This window comes from Microcebus murinus, chromosome 10, assembly GCF_040939455.1.
Source record: "Microcebus murinus isolate Inina chromosome 10, M.murinus_Inina_mat1.0, whole genome shotgun sequence".
In the NCBI taxonomy this organism is placed as follows: Eukaryota; Metazoa; Chordata; class Mammalia; order Primates; family Cheirogaleidae; genus Microcebus; species Microcebus murinus.
Window position 1 is genome coordinate 60,643,592 of NC_134113.1, and position 21,378 is coordinate 60,664,969.

General features: G+C 43.6%; 2 protein-coding genes across 7 annotated transcripts in view; one reads left to right on the forward strand and one right to left on the reverse strand.

Annotated features, from left to right (window-relative positions):
* The first annotated feature begins 3,368 nt into the window (after positions 1-3,368).
* On the forward strand, positions 3,369-19,906 carry COQ10A (coenzyme Q10A). Of its 5 annotated transcripts, XM_076007363.1 has the most exons (6): positions 3,379-3,666; positions 4,217-4,363; positions 5,840-6,032; positions 6,248-6,349; positions 14,803-14,951; positions 19,057-19,906. In XM_076007363.1, the coding sequence occupies exons 1-5, from the start codon at positions 3,533-3,535 to the stop codon at positions 14,920-14,922; spliced, it is 696 nt and encodes a 231-aa protein (XP_075863478.1). In that variant the 5' UTR covers positions 3,379-3,532; the 3' UTR covers positions 14,923-14,951; positions 19,057-19,906. The 5 variants fall into 5 exon arrangements, with proteins under 5 accessions (XP_012609238.1, XP_075863478.1, XP_012609245.1 ...); XM_012753784.3 differs by lacking the exons at positions 14,803-14,951; positions 19,057-19,906 and adding an exon at positions 6,646-7,464 and having other exon boundaries at positions 3,369-3,666; XM_012753791.3 differs by lacking the exons at positions 14,803-14,951; positions 19,057-19,906 and adding an exon at positions 6,646-7,464 and having other exon boundaries at positions 5,840-5,963.
* The window catches only part of CS (citrate synthase), a 28,260-nt gene continuing 15,076 nt past the window's right edge, over positions 8,195-21,378 (reverse strand). For both annotated transcript variants that reach the window (XM_012753767.2, XM_076007362.1), the window contains exons 4-11: positions 21,067-21,132; positions 20,726-20,857; positions 20,278-20,466; positions 12,213-12,412; positions 11,294-11,423; positions 11,068-11,169; positions 10,165-10,374; positions 8,195-9,813 (exon numbers count right to left, since the gene is read on the reverse strand). In XM_012753767.2, coding sequence (XP_012609221.1) covers positions 9,643-9,813; positions 10,165-10,374; positions 11,068-11,169; positions 11,294-11,423; positions 12,213-12,412; positions 20,278-20,466; positions 20,726-20,857; positions 21,067-21,132 — 1,200 coding nt within the window. In that variant the 3' untranslated portion in view covers positions 8,195-9,642. The remainder of the gene's footprint in view (positions 9,814-10,164; positions 10,375-11,067; positions 11,170-11,293; positions 11,424-12,212; positions 12,413-20,277; positions 20,467-20,725; positions 20,858-21,066; positions 21,133-21,378) is intronic.

Below are 21,378 nucleotides of genomic sequence, written 5' to 3' on the forward strand. Positions count from 1 at the left end.
ACTGCTCCATTGCCAGGTTAAAGTGGTAAGGTGACTACACTTCAAAAGACACCAAGGTTTCTCCCCAGAAAAAGGTGGGGGTGTTCCTCAACCCTTGAGCTGTCACTTAAGGAAAAACTAATGAATGGAGGTCATTCCAGCCCAGTTAGGGAAAAGGAGGATAGAAGTAAAGTGGAGATTGAAAAATTGGTACAGTAAAGGTGATTCAGGGTTCTGTTCCGAGCTTAGCAACTCTACACATTGAAGGAAACATTTTATGGAAGAAGTGTAGGATGTGGGTCCCCTGTCAAAGCCTTATATATAAAAGCTTTCCCTTGCCTTCAATATCTTGCTTCCCTCTAGAAAGATACACAAAAACACTGGCAACAGTGCTTTTCCCTGGAGAGAAAAAACCGGGAAACAGGAAATGAGGAATGAGAGGGAAATTCACCTATCACTATATACCTTTTAGAACGTTTTGAATTTTTACCATATTGAAAATAAAAATTAAAATATTGCTTACATCCCACTAGCTAAATTTGTCTGGCTTCAAAACCAAACCAAACCAAAAACACCTGTTAACCGGGAAGTCTTCCCTGATTATCAGGCTCTTTTCCTATTGTTAGTTCTTAACATATAGTTTGTCCGTACACAATCTGGTTTAAATTGTACACCTTTGTTTCTAATTTCACCTTATATTTTTATGACACACAGGTGTCAGACATTTCAGAACAGATTTTAAACTCCTTATTAGCCAGAGTAAGCATCTTCCCTAACACAGAACTGTACATTGTTTTCATTTTTTTTAATGGAAAGAATTTGGAGCTTTCTGAAGGCAAAGGTATACATTAAAAGTGTACATTAAAATTTTTTTAGCTCCAGCAGATCAGCACATGGGAACAGGCATTTAATATTTTGATGATAATGATGATGATGTGGCAGAAGAAGTAGAAACCAAAGGTAATTAGGGATCAGATGGCTATGGGTGTTAGGACTTGGCTATCTTGTATGATGGGCCTTCCAAGAAGGGCTAAGCTAGGATATGGCCCAGAGGATGGCGAGGAGGGCAATACATGGTATCCATTGCCCAAAATAGCTCTTGGTAACCTGAGGAATTGGAGTCAGGGGTTGAGCTGGGGTCACGTGCCTGCTCTGGCTTGGGGATGGAAGTGAAAAAGAGAGGTTGCTAGCCTGGTTATCTGGGCAGCTGGGAGAGGGAGGAAGGGCTAGAAGAGTTATTTTTAATATTATTCAGAGCACAGAAAGAGGATTTCCCAGTAGAGAAAAAAAGGGATATGATGTAGGTAATACTTATACTTTCAGGGCTTAGGGCTCAGGGCTCAGGGAGACATACAGGGTAGAGGAGGAGGAAACCCGAAATGGTGGCGAAACTCTCTTATGTGGACAGCCCTTCTGTATTCAACTACTGAATTCATATTTGGTTAACTGTAGGCAGATGCTTCCTATCTTTAAGCCTTAGATTTCCTTCTTCTAACAAATGTGAGGATTCATCATGTAGACAGCACTAACTTTTTGGGAGGTAGAAACTTACAAGTAATGGAGTCTCATCTCTTCTCAACCTTTTGGCTAAGATCAATTGTAGAAGTAATTGTATCTCTTTTTGAGGAAGCTTATAACTTAGAGAAGAACACACAAAACAACTAGAGAATATAGAATACCTACTAGTTTATGTGGCATTATGTGTTCAGAGTAATGTTGAGGGATGGGTTCAGTCACAAGGGTCTTCCTGGAGGAGGTGTATTTTGAATCAGTACTTGAAGGAAGTTATTGATGTAGAATGGCAGGGACATGGCAGGAAATCAAATACAGGGAATAAACTAAGAAACGTTTAAATGGCAGTAATTAGCTAATCTAATTAGTAGGGGGACAGCAAGCAAATTGGCTTGGCAGGCCTATTGGACCTTGGGGATTCTGTAGTAGTTAACTCGGTTAAGACAGAGTGTTAATGAGGTCACAGTTCAGTCATGTATCCCGGTTAATTTCTTCTACCCAACCAGATCCTTTATTGAAAGCAACTGTCTCACATGTGTAAGCCCTTAGTCAGAGGAGGTGGGGCTGGACAAGAGAGTGAGGTTGGAAGAGTAAATTTGTCCTTCAAGGTCATATGCCCATTTGAAGGTGGCTCCAGATTATCCACTTTGAATTGAAGGAGGTACTGCACCATGGTAGTGGGGAGGAGGATCTAGAGTATGGACATAACAGTTCCTCTCTGAAGTGCTGAGGGAAAAAAAAAAAGAGATGTCAGGAGAGAAAAAAAAGTGAGATCATTCTGCAACTTGGGGTGTCATATGCCTCCCTAATAGGTGGAAGAAAGGATAAAAGAGGACAAAACATTCATTTGGTCACAATTATTTACTGAACTAGTAGTACTAAGTGCTATGGAGGCAGAGCAGTTTTTTATTTTTTTAGAGATGGAGGCTTGCTTTGTTGCCCAGGCTGGAGTGTAGTGGTTTGATCAGCTCACTGCAACCTAAAATGTATGGACTACAAGTCTGCGCCACTATGCCAGTGTAATTTTAAAATATTTTGTGTGTGTGTGTGTGGGGTGATCACACTATGTTGCCAGGCTGATCTTGAACTCCTAGGCTCAAAAGCAATCCTCTAGCCTCCTTAAGTGCTGAGATTACCGGGGTAAGCCACTGCGGCTGACCTAGCGTGAAGAATTTCAATTGCTCTTGCACCCATCTAAATCCGGTCTCTTTCTAATTGCTTTATTTCATTCTCCTTTTTCATTCCTTTCTTCTACTTTTATCAAGAGCATTTTGTTTCTCCTTGAATCATAAAAAATATAGTGATATTTAAATGTCTGGGTTTCTGTCCATGAGGTCTCACTCTTCAAGTGCACACTTTTCCAAAGATGGTTCTCTCCCGTAAAAGTCTGGTTCTTCCCATCCCGACTTCTTTCTGTAAATATTAAAAGAGAAAACTATGCAAAGTCTTAGTTCAGCGCTTGGAACGTTAATTTCTTTTCCCAAAGATGTAAAGCACAGCACTAGGCACTGCGGAGGCTACAAAAATGAACAGATCTTCTAACCATAAACAAGGCAGGCTATGATAAAGGCTCTAAGAGAGGCGTTCAGAGAGAGGATCCACAGATATCTGTCGATACGCCCACGAAATTGCCTCTGTGCCTACGTATCAGGTCCTGTGACCACAGACTTGCCAAGTAGTTTCTGCCAGAGGACCTCGCTCCCCTGAGCCAGCTCTGCAGCTTCTCACACACACACACACCCCAGCGCCAGGGGTGTGAAACTACATCTCCCAAAAGGCACCGTTGTCCCCTTCCTTCCTCCCTCGCCCAGTCCCGAGCCATGGCAACGGTGTGACGTGGGGGACACCAAGAGCTGCGGAACAGCGGTACTGGCTTCAGTTCTAGCCTACCCGGCCGCCTGGACGGGAGCAGGGCGGGGAGCCGCAGCCTCGCGCCGCCCCTGCGATCTGGGGGCCGCCCCGGACCCGCTCGGCTGCCGCTCCTCCTCTGGAGTAGGGAGCAGCCAGTGTCGGAGCCGAGAGGGCCAGGAGGGTCGCGCGCATGGCCTCGGCGGGCGCACGGCGACTTCCCGCTGGGACCGGCACGGCTGCCCAGCGCTGCGGCGTCCTCTCGCTCCGCCGGGGCGCACGCCCGGCCCCGCCCCCAGGCCCTCCGCTACAGCCGCGACCAATGAGGTGAGAGGGAGGCGCGGGCGTCAGCACAGGACAGCAGGGGGTAGCTGAGGACCCCGAGGTTCTGCCGAGGAAAGTTGCAACCTGTGATCCAGGCGCGGCGGAAGCCGGCATTGGTCGTGCCCTGGGAGCTAATGTAGAGCTTTGGAGAATGCTTTTGCAAGTTCTACGACAGGGGAAGTCCTCGGGGTGGGTGTCCAACCACTTCTTGGCCCTCGTGGGCGCCCTAGCACTAACAGGCCTGGCGGGGCCCGGGGTCAGTGATGCTTACTGAGTCTTAACTTTCAGCAGCAGTGTAGCCCCAAAGGCAACTGGAGCTTTGCATGCACCCTGCTTTTTCCCATCCCCAGCCCTGTCCTCAGCTGCCCTCGACCTTTTGCACTCGTGATTGCCTGGCCAGAGAACGAGTGAGCGAGCTTGGGCAGCTGCAGCAGGTGCTAAAGGGAAAAGTTGTCTGGATGACCTTCCTCTGGGGTGCACCTTTCTTCCCTTTCACCTGGAAGTAATAGAGGAATAAAGAATCTTGTTTCTTCTTCTTTCCTCTTGGCCGTAGGTTTCTGATCTCCTGCAGCCTCTTCTTGCCCAGGGCTACCCAGGTCTTGGCGGCTGAAGCTGGCTTACCTCCTAGCCGTTCTTTCATGGGCTTTGCTGCCCCCTTCACCAACAAGCGAAAGGCTTACTCGGAGCGTAGGATCATGGGGTGAGCATCCTCCTCTACCGTGCATCTATCTCCCCTTTCCCTCCAAATAACCATATCCAGGCTAGAATGTAAGAGTAGCATTACTGGGAAAGATTCATACCTGGCCAACCCCTGCCCCAGATCTATTACTGATCCTTTATCCTTCCTTGCCAGCTTCTAACCTTAATTTCCCCTTTTCTTGGTTCCTGTGCATGTGCAAGTGAAATGAGACTAGGGTTGGACTATAAGACTGTTATTTTTCTGGTGACCTGACCTTCATGTTTTTTTATGTGTTCTGAACACAATGTAATAGCTAACTTACTGAGTACTTGCTACATGCTAGCAGCTAGGCTGCCTAGGTGTTTTACATAGATTTTTTTCATTTAATCCTCAAAACAAACCTGTAAATCAGGTGCTATTATTGTCTCTGGTTTGGCTGGGCAGGGTGGTGGGTCACTCCTGTAATCCTAGCACTCTGGGAGCCCGAGGTGGGCGAATTGCTCAAGGTCAGGAGTTCGAAACCAGCCTGAACAAGAGCGAGACCCCATCTCTACTATAAATAGAAAGAAATTAATTGGCCAACTAATATATATATAAAAAAAAAACTTAGCTGGGCATGGTGGCGCATGCCTGTAGTCCCAGCTATTCGGGAGGCTGAGGCAGGAGGATCGCTTGAGTCCAGGAGTTTGAGGTTGTTGTGAGCTAGGCTGACGCCATGGCACTCACTCTAGCCTGGGCAACAAAGCAAGACTCTGTCTCAAAATCAAAAACAAAACCCACCTATTGTCTCTGGTTTATAGACGAGAAAATGAAGGCACAGATGATTTACCTAGGGCCACGACATTGTTAAAAAATTGTAGATGGGCTGGGCGCGGTGGCTCACGCCTGTAATCCTAGCTCTCTGGGAGGCTGAGACGAGCGGATTGCTTGAGGTCAGGAGTTCGAAACCAGCCTGAGCAAGAGCAAGACCTTGTCTCTACTATAAATAGAAAGAAATTAATTGGCCAACTAATATATATAGAAAAAATTAGCCGGGCATGGTGGTGCATGCCTGTAGTCCCAGCTACTCGGGAGGCTGAGGCAGGAGGATCGCTTGAGCCCAGGAGTTTGAGGTTGCTGTGAGCTAGGCTGACACCACGGTACTCTAGCCTGGGCAACAAAACAAGACTGTCTCAAAAAAAAAAATTGTAGATCTGAGATCTGATCCATGTGTGATCACTAGTAAAATTGACAGCTTCTCTGTTCGCCCTAGATGATCTTAGGATCAAATTAATAATGAATGCAAAAGCATCCCATAAACTGCAAAATGTAAGGTAACATTAACATCATGGGGATTTGCATATTTGCTTTTTGGTAAGTCATTTCTCCAGGCTTATTTGGGATCTCTAGTTCTTAAAGGTGCATGATTACTGGGTAAAGATATGAGTTGGGGACTTATGGCAAGAAGTAACCTGACCCAGCTGGCAGTTCCTTGGCCTCTGATTCCTCTTCCCCTAGGTACTCAATGCAGGAGATGTATGAGGTGGTGTCCAACGTCCAGGAGTATCGCGAGTTTGTGCCCTGGTGTAAGAAGTCTCTGGTGATATCCAGCCGTAAGGGTCACCTGAAGGCCCAGCTAGAGGTTGGCTTTCCACCTATCATAGAACGTTATACCTCTGCAGTTTCCATGGTCAAACCTCACATGGTCAAGGTGAGGCCTGATTGGGAGGGATTGTCCAGTAAGTTTTTTCTGTGTTCCTTAGCACTTTCACATTAAAGGGCTATTTTGCCCTTCCTTGTAATGTCTATCTCTGTGTGCCAAATATTTTCCTAATAAAATATTAGAAGAGGAAGATGGCTTTCAAGTCCTTCGTATTTCCTCCTATACTTACTAATGTTATTTAACTATTGATTGTCCTCTTCTAGGCTGTTTGTACTGATGGCAAGCTCTTCAATCACTTAGAGACCATTTGGCGATTCAGCCCTGGTATTCCTGCCTATCCCCGAACCTGCACTGTGGACTTTTCGGTGAGTGAGGAGGTTATGTAACACAGGTCTAGGACTGGGTGTGGGGTGAGCTGAGGTTATTCTTACAGTATAGCTAGCACCTAGCATTTCCCAAGTCAGTTTCTACAGGTCTGAGCTTGTATCAAATTTGTACTCCGTGCTCAACCCTAAGTTAAGGCTCTTAAGGGGCTAAGGAACTGGAGGGGGAGGAGAAGAAAAGGGAGAAAAGGCACTGAGAAACAGTATCCTTGCATTTGCCCAGAGATTATCTAAAATGGTCCTGGAAGAGTTTCTGACTGTCTCTTACCCATTCCCAGATTTCCTTTGAATTTCGTTCTCTACTGCACTCCAAGCTGGCCACCATGTTTTTTGATGAGGTTGTCAAACAGAATGTTGCTGCCTTTGAGCGTCGGGCAGCCACCAAGTTTGGTCCAGAAACAGCCATCCCCCGTGAACTGATGTTCCATGAGGTGCACCAGACTTGAGGCAAAGGATTTTTCCTTAGCCTCTCTTCTATTCCCCTTCCTCACCCAATCCTTATTTATTTGGTTTGGTTCCTGTTCCTGTGAGAGGAGTCTGTGTTCATAAATACCGTTCCTCCCCTCAATGCCCCAGAAATTGGGCTCTATGCTGGCTGTAAATGCTGGGGGAAAGAAAGGGCAGGGAGTGTGGAAATGCGACATGCCTAGGAAAGGGTCAGGCCCATGCTGAGAGCCCCATATGTCTGCAGCCTTTTCACAATGAATTAGAATCAGGACTGTGTGGTTGTCTTTGGGCCCTGTCAGGGCACCTTAGTTTCTGACTAAGGGAAGATAGTAACTTTTCTAAGAATAAATTGAGCTTTTTCTTCTGGCACAGAGGTACTGGTGGTAAATAACTTTTGTTCTCCCTGAGATTCCTCAGGAGAAAAGGCAACCTGCCCCTGACCTGAAATCTATAAGGCCTAATTTACGAGTATTTCCGTGTTGCCAGGCTAAGAGAGAGCAAGGGGCTTTCTTACCACCAGTGCCAAAGGAGCCAGGAGGAAAAAAAAAGCACTGAACAGAACTGTCTTTGTACTCTTGAGTTGTACCTTATTCTTCCACTTGGCTTGAGTTTTTATAAAATTTCAATAAATTGTGACAGTGTGAATTTGACTTTATTGTATTGTTTCTTGGGGGAATAATGTAGATAAAGCAGAATAGATGAAAGTCATGGCTTCCTTCCCTGGGGGAGTGAAGGTGTAAGAAGGCCTCTTGGACATAGTGTCCCTGCTAACTATAGTAGCAAATTCTACAAGCCAGGACCTAGTACCCACCCCCTTGCCTATTTATAGACTTTTTCAGAAGGTCAGTTGCAGCAGAGTCTTAGGCGAGAATCATCTGGTCTCAGACCTCCCATATATCTGATGCCCTCAGGACCACCTCTTGTTATTTTTGGGACCTCCTTAAGGGAAGCTGCAAAGAGTAGGCACTCCAAGAAGTACCAGAGCCCTCTAGTGGCTCAGCTCCTGAGCTAGCAATTGTAGCCCATTTGTCCTTGGTATAGTTTGTTCCTTTCACTCAGTGGACTAGACCAGTTCTTGGATTATTCACATAAGCACTTGTGGTCTCAGCTGTAGTCCTTGAGTGCTCTACCCTACAACAAAATTAAGAAGGTTAGGGGATAAAGTTCAAGGATTTCCTAACCTTGAGGAAGGACAGAAATCTCTTTTGGGAATCTCTCAGGAACCTTTCCTCTGATTAGGGTAAAAGAAGGCCAAACCTCTCTAAAAGATAAAGGGATGCAGAGGATAACTTATAACCTGCTACGTTCAGGATCTTACTAGCCAGATTCTTTACCTCATAATAAAGATTCCTCCAGTTCTTATTTAATAGCAGACTCAAGCATTGTTAATAAAAACATTTATTTTGCATTTTATACAGAATAACCTGAAGTCTGCATAATGACCTGACAGTTACCCAAGGGTTTACAGTGTGTCCATCTCAACAGTGTGGTTCTGGGGGTTAGGAATCCACACAAACACAGGCAGGAGTTTTGAGGGAAGAAAGGGGCACAGTAGGAGTGTATCAACCCTTTCTCAAAGAAAAGGCAGTGGAGCATTCTGAGTCGCTGAAAACCTGTGCAAATGGGGCTTCTAAAACACTGTACTGTGAGCTCTTGGGGAAGGCGCAGGAAAAGGATGTTGATAAATAAGGGGGCATTTTTTTGAGGCAGGGGATGAAGAGGGAAGCTTACTATTTTTAATGCCCTCACTCCCCAGAACTGATATTCAAAGGAGTCCACGTCTAATCTTGAATGATTTCCCTATTCAAAAAGAGGTGCTAGTAACCCTGGAACCAGACTCTGAAGATATGCTGGTCATTCCTAAGTCCCTGTCCCACAGTATATTAAAGGGGTGGGTGGGTCAGAAGGTAGTGGCTTATATTCTGTGGAAGTAAAAAACTTAGTTCACATTAAGCACTGATAAAACCCAATGACTGGGAAAGACCACAGATCAGACAGATCTGTTGAAAGAGGTCTCTAATAGGGACCAAGAGGGAAAGGTCCAGAACATCCTCATCTTGAGGTGCAGCAGGTATAGAAAGTCTGGAAGGAGGTGAATTTTAAAGTAATGGGAAACTTAACAAATGAGTGATAGCATGGGAAAAAATAATAATAATAAAAAAATAAAGTAATGGGAAACAAAACACTCCCAGACCTTAATTTTAACGAGATAATTTTAAAACATGAAAATCAAACACTGGGTGCCAGTCACAACAAATGCCATGCTTTTATGGTCACCTGGTAACATAAAAAAAATGCCAAAGCATGTCCAGCTAACCAACAGGTTCTTCTAGGAGATGTTTGTGTGCATGGGTAGGGCCAAAGAGCTTGGTACAACTGACAATCCAACATGATTCCTATGTAAACAAAAGGGGCAAAATCCTGGTTTGCTGGCTAATTGAGGGCTTAGCAGAGTAGAAGCAAAATCTCTGAAGTGACTGAAGATTCTCTGCAACCAGCTTTGACCCAGAGAAAGAAGAGCCAGATTATCACTCTGGAGATGGCAGGGAACCAAATCTAACCCATACTACATGCATTAGTCCTGGTCATCCTACAGTTGATGGGCAACTCATACCAGGCAGGGGAAGGGAGCTGGTTAGGGAAGACGTGGTCACTTTTCATCTTTTAAAGTCATAATTTATATTTTAACCTCAAACATATTATCAGTGCCTCAGATACAATTAATCTTAAGTCTTTAAAGGCCCCCTGAAACAAAGGTATATATATATATATATTTTTTTTAAGCTTCCTCATTTTCTGGTAAGTCAGTTTCCTCCCCGTCTCCAGTTTTACCCTGACTTAGAATCCACAAACTTCATCAGACCATCAGTGCTCATGGACTTGGGCCTCTCTAGAGGGAAGCCTAGGGCTCGGCTCCAGATGAGCTGTGCCAATACACCAAGTGCCCGTGACACCCCGAACAGGACTGTGTAGTAATTCATCTCCGTCATGCCATAGTACTGTAAAGTAGAAGAGAAAAAGACTTTGTTTAAGGCTCAGAGACAATGGCATGTACAAGTCCAGAGTGATAGAAACCTTTAGAGGCTCTATTTTCCCTTTCTCTCCAGGGACTTAGCCCAGTCAGCCTTAAATAGAAACACTACTGGGAAAAGTATAGCAATTGAGATTCTGAAAAGAGAGCAAGAGCAACCCCAACCCCTACCCTCCATACATTATAGCCAATTTTATTAAAAGGCTCTAGGAGAGGGTTAGTATAAGAGTTCTTGCTCTGACTAGGGAGTTGATTTTGTGCATAGCTGAGAACAGGGTTTGTTACAAATTAGAGAGAAAGTAGGGACAGGAGGACTTACCTGGAGCAGCACCCCACTGTGAGCATCTACATTGGGCCAAGGATTCTTGGCCTTGCCCTGTTCCAAGAGGACATTGGGCACAATCTTGTATAGTTGAGCAACCAGCTTAAACATGGGGTCATTAGGCAGATGTTTCAGAGCAAACTCTCGCTGACAGGTGTATCGTGGATCAGTCTTCCTTAGTACTGCATGACCATAGCCTGGAACAACCTGTAAAGAGTGAAGGAAAAAAGACAACTGCTATTCTAAGGTAGAAATTTTTTTTTTGAGACAGAGTCTTGCTTTGTTGTCCAGGCTAGAGTGAATGCCATGGCATCAGCCTAGCTCACAGCAACCTCAAACTCTTGGGCTCAAGTGATCCTCCTACCTCAGCCTCCCAAGTAGCTGGGACTACAGGCATGCGCCACCATGCCCGGCTAATTTTTTCTATATATATTAGTTGGCCAATTAATTTCTTTCTATTTTTAGTAGAGACAGGGTCTCACTCTTATTCAGGCTGGTTTCAAACTCCTGACCTCGAGCAATCCGCCCGCCTCGGCCTACCAGAGAGCTAGGATTACAGGCATAAGCCACCGCGCCCGGCCAGAAATTTTTTCTTTTGAGACAAGGTCTTGCTATGCTATATTGCCCAGGCTGGAATGCAGTGGTTATTCATAGGCACTATAACCTTGCAACTCCTAGCCTTGAGGAATCCTCCTGCTTCAGTCTCCTGAGCAGGTGGGACTTCAGGCATGTGCCATTGCACCCAGCTAAAAATTATTTTCTTAATTCTTCAGGGTAGACAAATGGAGGGGAAAATATTTTTCTCTGATTTGGGGACCTCTCTCATTCCTTTCTTAAGTCTTCCAAATTGCAGAACTTGGGTCTTGCCTTCTTTGCTGGTTGCTAAGCATCTCTACTTACCCGTCCTGAGTTGAGTGTGTTCCAGATGTAGTCTTGTAACTTCTCATCTGATACTTCTTTGCCAACTTCCTTCTGTAGTTGTGTTAGCCAAACAAGCACTTCCTATGGTTAAAGTTTGGGGAAAAAAGGAATATCAATGCATATGCCAGAAGAGAATGCCAAGATCAAGAACAAAGCATGGGAGTAAGAAAACCATGTGGTAGGAAAAGAAAAAGAAAAGTCTTACCTGATTTGCTAGTCCATGTAGAGGCCCTGCCAACCCATTCATGGCTGCTGCAAAGGACAGGTAAGGGTCTGAAAGGGCACTGCCCACCAAGTGGCTGGTATGGGCACTTACATTGCCACCCTCATGGTCACTATGGGAAAGTAAGAAGAGAGAGTCAAGGAGAGAAAGAAAAGGGCAGATTATAGTAACACAGATCTTGCCGTTCTCTTATTTGTCACATAATAGCCTCACTATGGATTCACATCAGCCTATGGCCAGTTATACCTAAACTCTTGTAAAAGACATCCTAATTTCATTACCAGTTTTTGTTCACTAATCCACAGAGCTGGAGAGGTTACTGTGGTTGATGATGCTTGTGTGCCCAAATCCCTGACTCCCACTCCAGCTTTAGTAGCAATAACCAGAAGAGGGAGCTCCTAGAAAGCTGAAGGACCCTCTAATGTGAGCAGCTAGTGCAGAGGTCCTCAAACTTTTTAAACAGGGGGCAAGTTCACTGTCCTTCAGACCACTGGAGGGCTGTTGGAGAGTGCGGTGCACATTCCACACATGTGCTCTGTGGGCCCGGGACGAGTCGGCTGCTAAGCAGGACAGGCAGCAGCAGCAAAAACACCCGTCGGGCCAGATAAATGTCCTCGGCAGGCCGCATGTAGCCTGCGGGCCGGTAGTTTGAGGACACCTAGTACCTTTTCCCAACTAGAAGTACCATCTTGTTCTTAGCATGGTTAGGGTAATTTCCCTAGGCCTCCTGACCTTCCTTACTAGACCCTTTTCTTGCCTTATATCACCCCTTATGCCACATTTCCATCTCCATGGTGCCTACCATCTGTTTCCAGAAGATGAAAACATAAAAAGCCTTAAAAAAAATTCCCATCAAAAACGGTACCTGGTGGCTATGGTTGGTTGGTAGTTTCTAGCTCACCTGTGGATAGTGAGGTACAGGCGCATGAGCTCAGTGAACTGTGCATCTGTATAGCCTAACATGTTGGTGAAATTGTGGGACCAGTCCAGCTTAGAGTCAATGGCCCCAATACTGGTGCCTTCCCGGTAGAGATTCCGGTAGATCTTTGCTGCAACACAAGGTAGCTTTGCGATCAGATCCATACAGTCTTCATAAATCAACTGATGGGAGAAGAGGAAGACGGAGAGAAAAAGAAGGAATTATTAGTGAAGAAGAATTAGGGATACTGTCTGTCCTTCACTATTGAGTTATTTGGGTTAATGGTTATATGCTGGGCTATTATATATTGAGTATGTTTCAAAGTATAGAACAATAATAACCATTTAACTAACTGAATTAACTGTTAGGAACTACGCACTATACTAATAAGTGATTTATAATACTATCTCATGTACATTAAAACATTTTTCCCAATGCTTACTATCCTACAAAGTATATTATGACCACTATTTTAAAGATGAAGGAACTGAGGTTCAAAATATTTAGTTAAATGCCAAAGTCAGTTTGAACCCTGATGTGTTTAATCCTGATTGTTCTCTCTATACTATGACTTTGCACTCAATGAATGTGCTAAGACACTATGTTTTGTTTTCTGTCACCCAGGCTGCAGTACAGAGGCATGATCATGGCTCACTGCAACCTCTAACTCCCAGATTCAGGCAATCCTCCTGCCTCAGCCTCAGAAGTAGCTGGGACTACAGGTGCCTGCCACTATGCCCAGCTAATTTTTTCTATTTTCTGTAGAGTCAGGGTCTAGACTGTGGTCTTGAACTGATCAGGCTGGTCTTGAACTCCTGACCTCAAGCAATCCTCCGGCCTCAGCCTCCCAGAGTGCTAGGATTATAGGCATGAGCCACTGTGGCCAGCCAAAGTTTTAAAAGTGTTTTAGAGACAGGGTCTTGCTTTGTTGTCCAGGCTGGTCTGGAACTCCTAGCTTCAAGCAATCCTCCTTCCTCAGCTTCCCAAGTAGCTAGGATTATAGATGTGAGTCATCATACGCCTAGTCCTGAAGTCTCTTTTAATCAATTTTAATTCCTTCTTCTGTTCTTTTTTTTTCTTTCTGAGACAGAGTCTCACTTTGTTGCCCATGCTAGAGTGAGTGCTGTGGCATCAGCCTGGCTCACAGCAACCTCAAACTCCTGGGCTCAAGTGATCCTTCTGCCTCAGCCTCCCGAGTAGCTGGGATTACAGGCATGCGCCACCATGCTCGGCTAATGTTTTCTATATATATTAGTTGGCCAATTAATTTCTTTTTAATTATAGTAGAGACGGGGTCTCGCTCTTGCTCAGGTTGGTTTCGAACTCCTGAGCTCAAACCATCCGCCCGCCTCGGCCACCCAGAGAGCTAGGATTACAGGTGTGAGCCACCATGCCCAGCCTTCTGTTCTTTTTTTACTTTGCAATATATTTGTGGCAAGTGGGATCCTTTGTTCTGTAGAATTTCCCATGGTTAAGATTTTGCTGGTCATAGGCCAGGCTCGGTGGCTCACGCCTGTAATCCTAGCACTCTGGGAGGCCAAGATGGGAGGATTGCTTGAGCTCAGGAGTTCAAGACTAGCCTGAGCAAGAGTGAGACTTCATCTCTAAGAAAGAAAAAAAAAAAAAAACCAGCTGAGCATTGCAGCTCATACCCGTAGTCCCAGCTACCCAAGAGGCTGAGGCAGGAGGACTGCTTAGAGCCTAGGAGTTGGAGGTTGCAGTGAGCTATGATGATGCTACTACATTCTACCCTGGGTGGCAGAGTAAGACTGTCTCAACAACAACAAAAAGATTTTGCTGGTTATATACCTGTGATGTCATTTACCATGTTCCTCTGTCTACTGTATTTCCTATGAATTGATAGATCTAGAAGGCTGGGCAGATATAGGTTTTTTTTTTTTTTGAGACAGAGTCTCACTTTGTTGACCAGGCTAGAGTGAGTGCCATGGCATTAGCCTGGCTCACAGCAACCTCAATCTCCGGGGCTCAGCGATCCTACTGCCTCAGCCTCCCGAGTAGCTGGGACTACAGGCATGCGCCACCATGCCCGGCTAATTTTTTGTATATATATTTTTAGTTGGTCAATTAATTTATTTCTATTTTTGGTAGAGACAGGGTCTCGCTCAGGCTGGTTTCGAACTCCTGACCTTGAGCAATCCGCCCGCCTCAGCCTCCCAAAGTGCTAGGATTACAGGCGTGAGCCACCACGCCCGGCCCAGATACAGGTTTTTAACAAGACTATTTCAGTGAGAATAATGCCAAAATTAAGAAGCTACCTGAAGCAAGAAATATTTAGCTAATACCTTCAGCTGCTCAAGAGATTACTTATATAATAATCATATTATTAACTATACTTCCTTGCAGCTTTACATCCCCCAAGGAAGTAGGTTACTTCTAGAAGTCTACATCAAGGATAAGCAGTTCTAAGGAACCCAGATTCGTTAGCAGAATGTCAAGAACAGGATCCTAGGCTATGCAAACTGGTATCTGTGGAGTACATACTAACTTTCAAGAATAACTAGGACTACAGGCGTGCACCACCACACCTGGCTAATTTTAAAATTTTTTGTAGAGAGAGGGGTCTTGCTATGTTGTCCAGGCTGTCCAACTCCTGGCCTCAAGTGATCCTCCTGCCTCGGCCTCCCAAACTGCTGGGATTACAGGTGTGAGCCACTGTGCCCGGCCAAGATGAAGTTTCTAAAACAAGAAGTATTTGCCCAGGTATGACACTGTGGGATCCTTATGTTGCTTTTTGTTGTAATCAACATTGTATAATCAAGAAGAGTTTTTAGAAACAAAACAAATCTTATAGAGAACTCCTGCTTATTTCTTTAATAAGCTAAAACTGAGGTTTTATTTAGATACTTCTTGCTCCATGGAAATATTGTTGCATAGAGTAATATTGCTATATTAGAGACAGAAATGATCTCAGGAGTTTTGCAGGGCTTTGCCCTGAAGAAATGTGTTAGTTTGCATATCAAAAGCTGCCTCACCTCAGGAGGGCATCTCAAAGGTCAGTGACAACTACTTTCCTTTGTTTTTGTTTTTATTTATTTTTTTTTAGACAGAGTCTTGCTTTGTTGCCCAGGCTAGAGTGAGTGCCATGGCGTCAGCCTAGCTCACAGCAACCTCAATCTCCTGGGCTCAAATGATCCTACTGCCTCAGCCTCCCAAGTAGCTGGGACTACAGGCATGCGCCACCATGCCCGGCTAATTTTTTCTATATATGTATTAGTTGGCCAATTAATTTCATTCTATTTTTAGTAGAGACAGGGTCTCACTCTTGCTCAGGCTGGTTCTGAACTCCTGACCTTGAGCAATCCTCCTGCCTCAGCCTCCCAAAGTGCTAGGATTACAGGCATGAGCCACCACACCTGGCCCCTGCTTGACTCTTGACTACCTGTCTTCATACACAAAAACTAGATAAAAAAACATGAAGCCACTATATCTCTGTTTAACCTTTCTGCTAAGTGATAGCTTCATCTTATAACTTAGAAGTTTGTCTTTGAAAGATTTTGTAACTGTTTGTTCACGTAGATAGAGTTAATTAAGGGATCTATAGAAGCCTTTTGGAAGACTTTTAACCTAAAAAAAAAAAAAAGATCTACCTGTTATTATGTAAACCTGTTACCCCCGGCAACAGATCTCTGTACCTATAAATACCCATGTGAAACTTTATTCTGGGGTTCACAGTTTACAGTTTTCTATTATTTCCTTATCCTTTGTGATGACCCCTGCCTTATGGACCTGATTTTTTGCTGGGAGCATAGCTAACTCCCCACAACTTGTATCAACTTACTCTTCATTTATAAAGCTTTGGAAAAATATGTTAAAAAATGCCACCATCACAACTGTCTGGAATAAAGGTAACATAACTGGCCACCATCTCGCTGCTAGAAAAATTCTGGCCAAGATTCTTCCATTTATAGAAAAAGAAGAGAGCCAGTATAAATGGTGAAGAGATGCTAGGGTCAAACTCCAGTTTCTATCTGGAGTTTCTATCTGGAGTTCTACCACTTGCTAGATGCATGACCTTTGGCAAGCTACTTAACTTCTCTAATTATGTTTTCCTATTCAGTAAGAAAATGGATTGCAAAACTGAAAGTTGAATTACAAAAAAAAAAAAAAAGGAAATAATAAATAACACTTCAGCCAGGCATGGTGGCTTACACCTGTAATACTAGCACTCTGGGAGGCTAAGGCAGGCGGATTGTTGGAGCTCAGGAGTTTGAGACCAGCCTAAGCAAGAGTGAGACCTCATCTCTACTAAAAAAAAAAAAAGAAAGAAAGAAATTAATTAGCCAACTAACTATATATAGAAAAAATTAGCCGGGCATGGTGGCGCATGCCTGTAGTCCCAGCTTCTTAGGAGGCTAAGACAGTAAGCTTGCTGGAGCCCAGGAGTTTGAGGTTGCTATGAGCTAGGCTGATGCCACTGCACTCTAGCCCAGAGAACAGAGTGAGAACTCTGTCTCATTTATTTATATATATATACATAGATATATAAATAAATAACACATCACAGAATTATTCTGAGGATTAAATCAGATAATGACTGTAAACCATCTAAGCATATTTGGCTATTTAGCATGTTTTCAATAGCTGTTAGGTGTTAGGCTGATTACAATTTTATTTAAACAGTTTCAAAATCTATATAAACCATTCACAGACCTTATAAAAGGTAGCATTACCAGCAAAACTTGATCTGTCAGGTACTTCATAATTTTACTAAATCCAACAGTCTTTTTTTTTTTTTTTTTTTTTTTTGAGACAGAGTCTCGCTTTGTTGCCCAGGCTAGAGTGAGTGCCGTGGCGTCAGCCTAGCTCACAGCAACCTCAAACTCCTGGGCTCGAGTGATCCTTCTGCCTCAGCCTCCCGGGTAGCTGGGACTACAGGCATGCGCCACCATGCCCGGCTAATTTTTTTTTTTTTTTTATATATATATATCAGTTGGCCAATTAATTTATTTCTATTTATAGTAGAGACGGGGTCTCGCTCTTGCTCAGGCTGGTTTTGAACTCCTGACCTGGAGCAATCCGCCCGCCTCGGCCTCCCAAGAGCTAGGATTACAGGCGTGAGCCACAGCGCCCGGCCTAAATCCAACAGTCTTAAGGCTACTTCACAATTAAACAGTCAGTTGTATCAGAACAATCTCCCTGTCATAAGTGAAGTTAAGTCAATCAAAAAGAGACCTGGTCCTAGCACTCTGGGGGGCTGAGGTGGGCAGATCACTCAAGATTGGGAGTTTGAAAGCAGCCTGAGCAAGAGTGAGACCCCATCTTTACTAAAAAAATAGATAGAAATTAATTGGCCAACTAAAAACATATAGAAAAATTAGCCGAGCATGGTGATGCTTGCCTGTAGTTCCAGCTACTCGGGAGGCTGAGGCAAGAGGATCACTTGAGCCCAGGAGTTTGAGGTTGCTGTGAGCTAGGCTGACGCCACAGCATTCTAGCCTGGGCAACAGAGTGAGAATTCTGTCTCAAAAAAAAAAAAAAAAAAAGACCTGGAAGCTGGTTAAAACTCTTTCAACTCAAGAGATTATGTTATTCATCTACAGTCAGTTTAGAAACTGTTATGGAAGAAATTTTGTAGGCATAGGATCATCCTCTTGAGGTACATGTACAAAAACTCCTTCTTAACAGCTGAATAACTAGTGAATGCTGTCATGTAATTCTACTTAAACAGCCCACAATTAAATTAACCAAGACAGAGAACTGAGCTGAAATAGTGTGTCTGACCTTTGAAAGAAATATGACATGTGACAGCAAGAGCATCAAGGTCTACTAAACTAAAGCAGTTACTGGTACTAATTTGTGTGCAGTGTGAACTTACCAGACACACATCCTAAGGCTGACAAATACATTGGTATTGCTTACAAATACTCTCCAAAAGATTAGCAAAGTCCTGAAACATAACATGTTCACCTCAGGATCGTCACCCTTAGATAGCATCTCATAGAGATCATGACATAACAGTTAAGCAATGAACGTACATTGAAATGGAGGCCACAGCAAGCAAGGGAATACAAGATTCATTTTAGTGGTTCAGTAAAGGGCAGTGTTAAGCATGCAGCATGTCTAGATGTCTGGGAAATATCTTATAGGCATCTATTATAAAGTATGAAGAAGCTGTTTTTTCCCCCTGTGGCAGTAAAATTAACACTGAAAGTAGTTAACAAGCACTTCTATGTGGCCAATTTCTGAAAGATGTGTTCTAGAGTAGAACTGTTGGTCTTAACCTTTTTGTTATGGTGACCCACACAGATAATTACTTGAATAGCAATTTTTTTTTCTTTTCTTTTTTTTTTTGAGACAGAGTCTTGCTTTATTGCCCAGGCTAGAGTGAGTGCCATGGCATCGGCCTAGCTCACAGCAACTTCAAACTCCTGAGCTCAAGCAATCCTGCTGCCTCAGCCTCCCAAGTAGCTGGGACTACAGGCATGCGCCACCATGCCCGGCTAATTTTTTCTATATATATTAGTTGGCCAATTAATTTCATTCTATTTGTAGTAGAGACGGTGTCTCGCTCTTGCTCAGGCTGGTCTCGAACTCCTGACCTTGAGCGATCCGCCTGCCTCGGCCTCCCAGAGTGCTAGAATTATGGGTGTGAGCCACTACGCCCGGCCCCTGAATAGCATTTAAAAAAAACCAAAAAACAGCAATATATTCAGATTATATGACCTTTTGTACTTGCTGATATATGGCCTTATAAATGTTTTAAGTGGTGTGAATATGTACATTTTGCATAATTCCTATACCAACCTCCCCAATGCCAATCAAGTTAATGAAAATTTCAAACTTTCCCTTCTCTCCTCCTCAACAGCAAACACAATTCTCTATACACAGTTGGCACTGAATAAATATTGACCAACCAAATGAAGAAGGATTTGCCAAGGCCCCAGGGGGGTTTCATCAGACCACTGGATCATGCTATTGTGTGTCTTGCATCATACTGAACTCTTTGAAGCCTTCTTGGTGGTTAGCATCTCCTGGTCAAAAATCATTTAGTGTACTTGCTTTTTTGTTGTTGTGTTTTGTATTTTTTTAGCATATTATGGGGGTACAAATGTTTAGGTTATGTATATTGCCCTTGCCCCACCCGAGCCAGCACTTCAGACATGTCGGTCCCCTAGATGGTGTGCACTGCACCCATTAGCTGTGTATATATATACCCCTCCCTTCCACCCCTCCTCCTCCCTCGTGTACTTGCTTTGTAAGGAATTTTTCTGTTCCCATACTAACTGTCTCCAAATAAGAAAAGAAAATGGGATGTCCTCCTGTAAACCTAGCCAGATAATTTGTACTTGTACCCAGTGTTTGTGAGTATATAGAATACGGGAAGAGGATGGAAGAAATCATGTACTATACATTAGGATAAGACATAACAATCTTCCCATACCCCAACCAGAGTTTAAACTATTAAGGTCACTTTTCAGAGAAATAAAGAGAATAAATTTTCAGAGAATAAAGCTTATTTGTTTGTGGATCGTACTCCCAGGACACTAACCACCTTCCCACTCTTGACAGGCATTTGGGGTTGGCTAGTCCAGAATGAGGCTGATTGGCACTAGTCTTCCTCCTAGACTCTAGAGTTACCTTAGCTGCTGTTCACCCCACTTGTAACAAAGTTTACCTTATTTGAATAAGACCGGGGGGTGGGGTGGGGAGTGACACTCTGGAGCCAGGGTAAGACTACTCTGTGAAATTTTCTTCAAGGACTCTACAGTTATGTCACATCCTTTTCAAGGTTACAACAGTCCTGTGTACATACTTCTATTATAGCAAGGCTATGGAATTTTAAGTTTCTTTTTTACATGTATATCACCCTAACCAAATCAATAACCTTGGTGAAGGAACCATGCTTTACCTTTGCAATCCCAACAAGTAACACAAAACAAGCCTACAATGAAAAGTCGTTAAGTAAGTTTCTAGCATAATTCAGACAAGTAATTTTTCTCAAAATTCTGCATTCCTTTTCCTCCCTTCACAATCAAGTCCTTTGACTTTCCATCACATACTGGGTCACATCACCCAAATTTCCTACCTCCCAGTATTTGGTTCGGTTGATACCCTCTGCATATGCCCGGGCAAAGTTACTTTCACTGTTGAGGGCTGTAATGGCTGCACTGAGCTGAGACATGGGGTGTAGATTGGTGGGAAAGTTGTCCAGCATGGTGACCACATGGGAAGGCAGAGCTGCCCTCTTTGCCCACTCTTTTGACAGCCAAGATACCTGTAGAAAAGGAGACACTGCTCAGAACACTAGCAAAGAAAAGGAAGAAGAAAAACAAAAGGAAAGTGACATCTGAGTAAAGAAAAGTTAAGAAAGTTTAATCCAATCCACTTATACAGCAGAACTCTGCCCTGATTCTTTCCCCTCACTACAAATCTATATAAACTACCACCCATAGCCAGATTAGGATTAAGTTTCTGAGATCAGAAAAAGGCAATGAAGAAGGGAAATGAGAAGGGCTAATGTCCTTCTGCTTTACCTGTTCCTCTGTTGGGATCTGTCCAGTTACCAGCAGCCAAAATAAGCCCTCGGGGAGGGGTTCTTCCCCTCCCTTAGCCTTGGGCAGCACTTTCTGGCATTCAGGGATACTAATTCCTCGGAAACGGATGCCCTTGAAGGAGAAGAGTGAGAATTACAACTCTTAAGTTGATATATTAAAAAAGTAAACTTGCTCTTCAGTTATTCCATACATACTTATTCTCTACCTTCCAAAATATTAATATGCTTTGTTTTATTCCCCTTACCCTTACTGGTCTAATCCATGGTTTGCATAGTCAATAAACTCAATAATTATCAGTGATTGACATGAAGATGTCTTACCTCATCAGGATCAAGAACTGATGTTTCATATACCAATCCCTTCATGCCTCTCATGCCACCATACATCTATAGAGAATGGAAAAAAAATAAATATAAGAGGTTGTAACCAGTAGTCAGAGTGATTCAGGACACAGCATGGTAGAACTTCATGGGATATGGGAGAGGAAATTTATTCTCTGACTTGCACTTGAGGGAAAAAAATGTCTGAGGAGTTAACCTACTGAAGAATTAAACTTTGCAAGGAAGACTGTTAAAGTTGGAAATGAAGTTTTTAAGTTGAGAAATCATTCACTTTCTTTAATGTTTCTGACT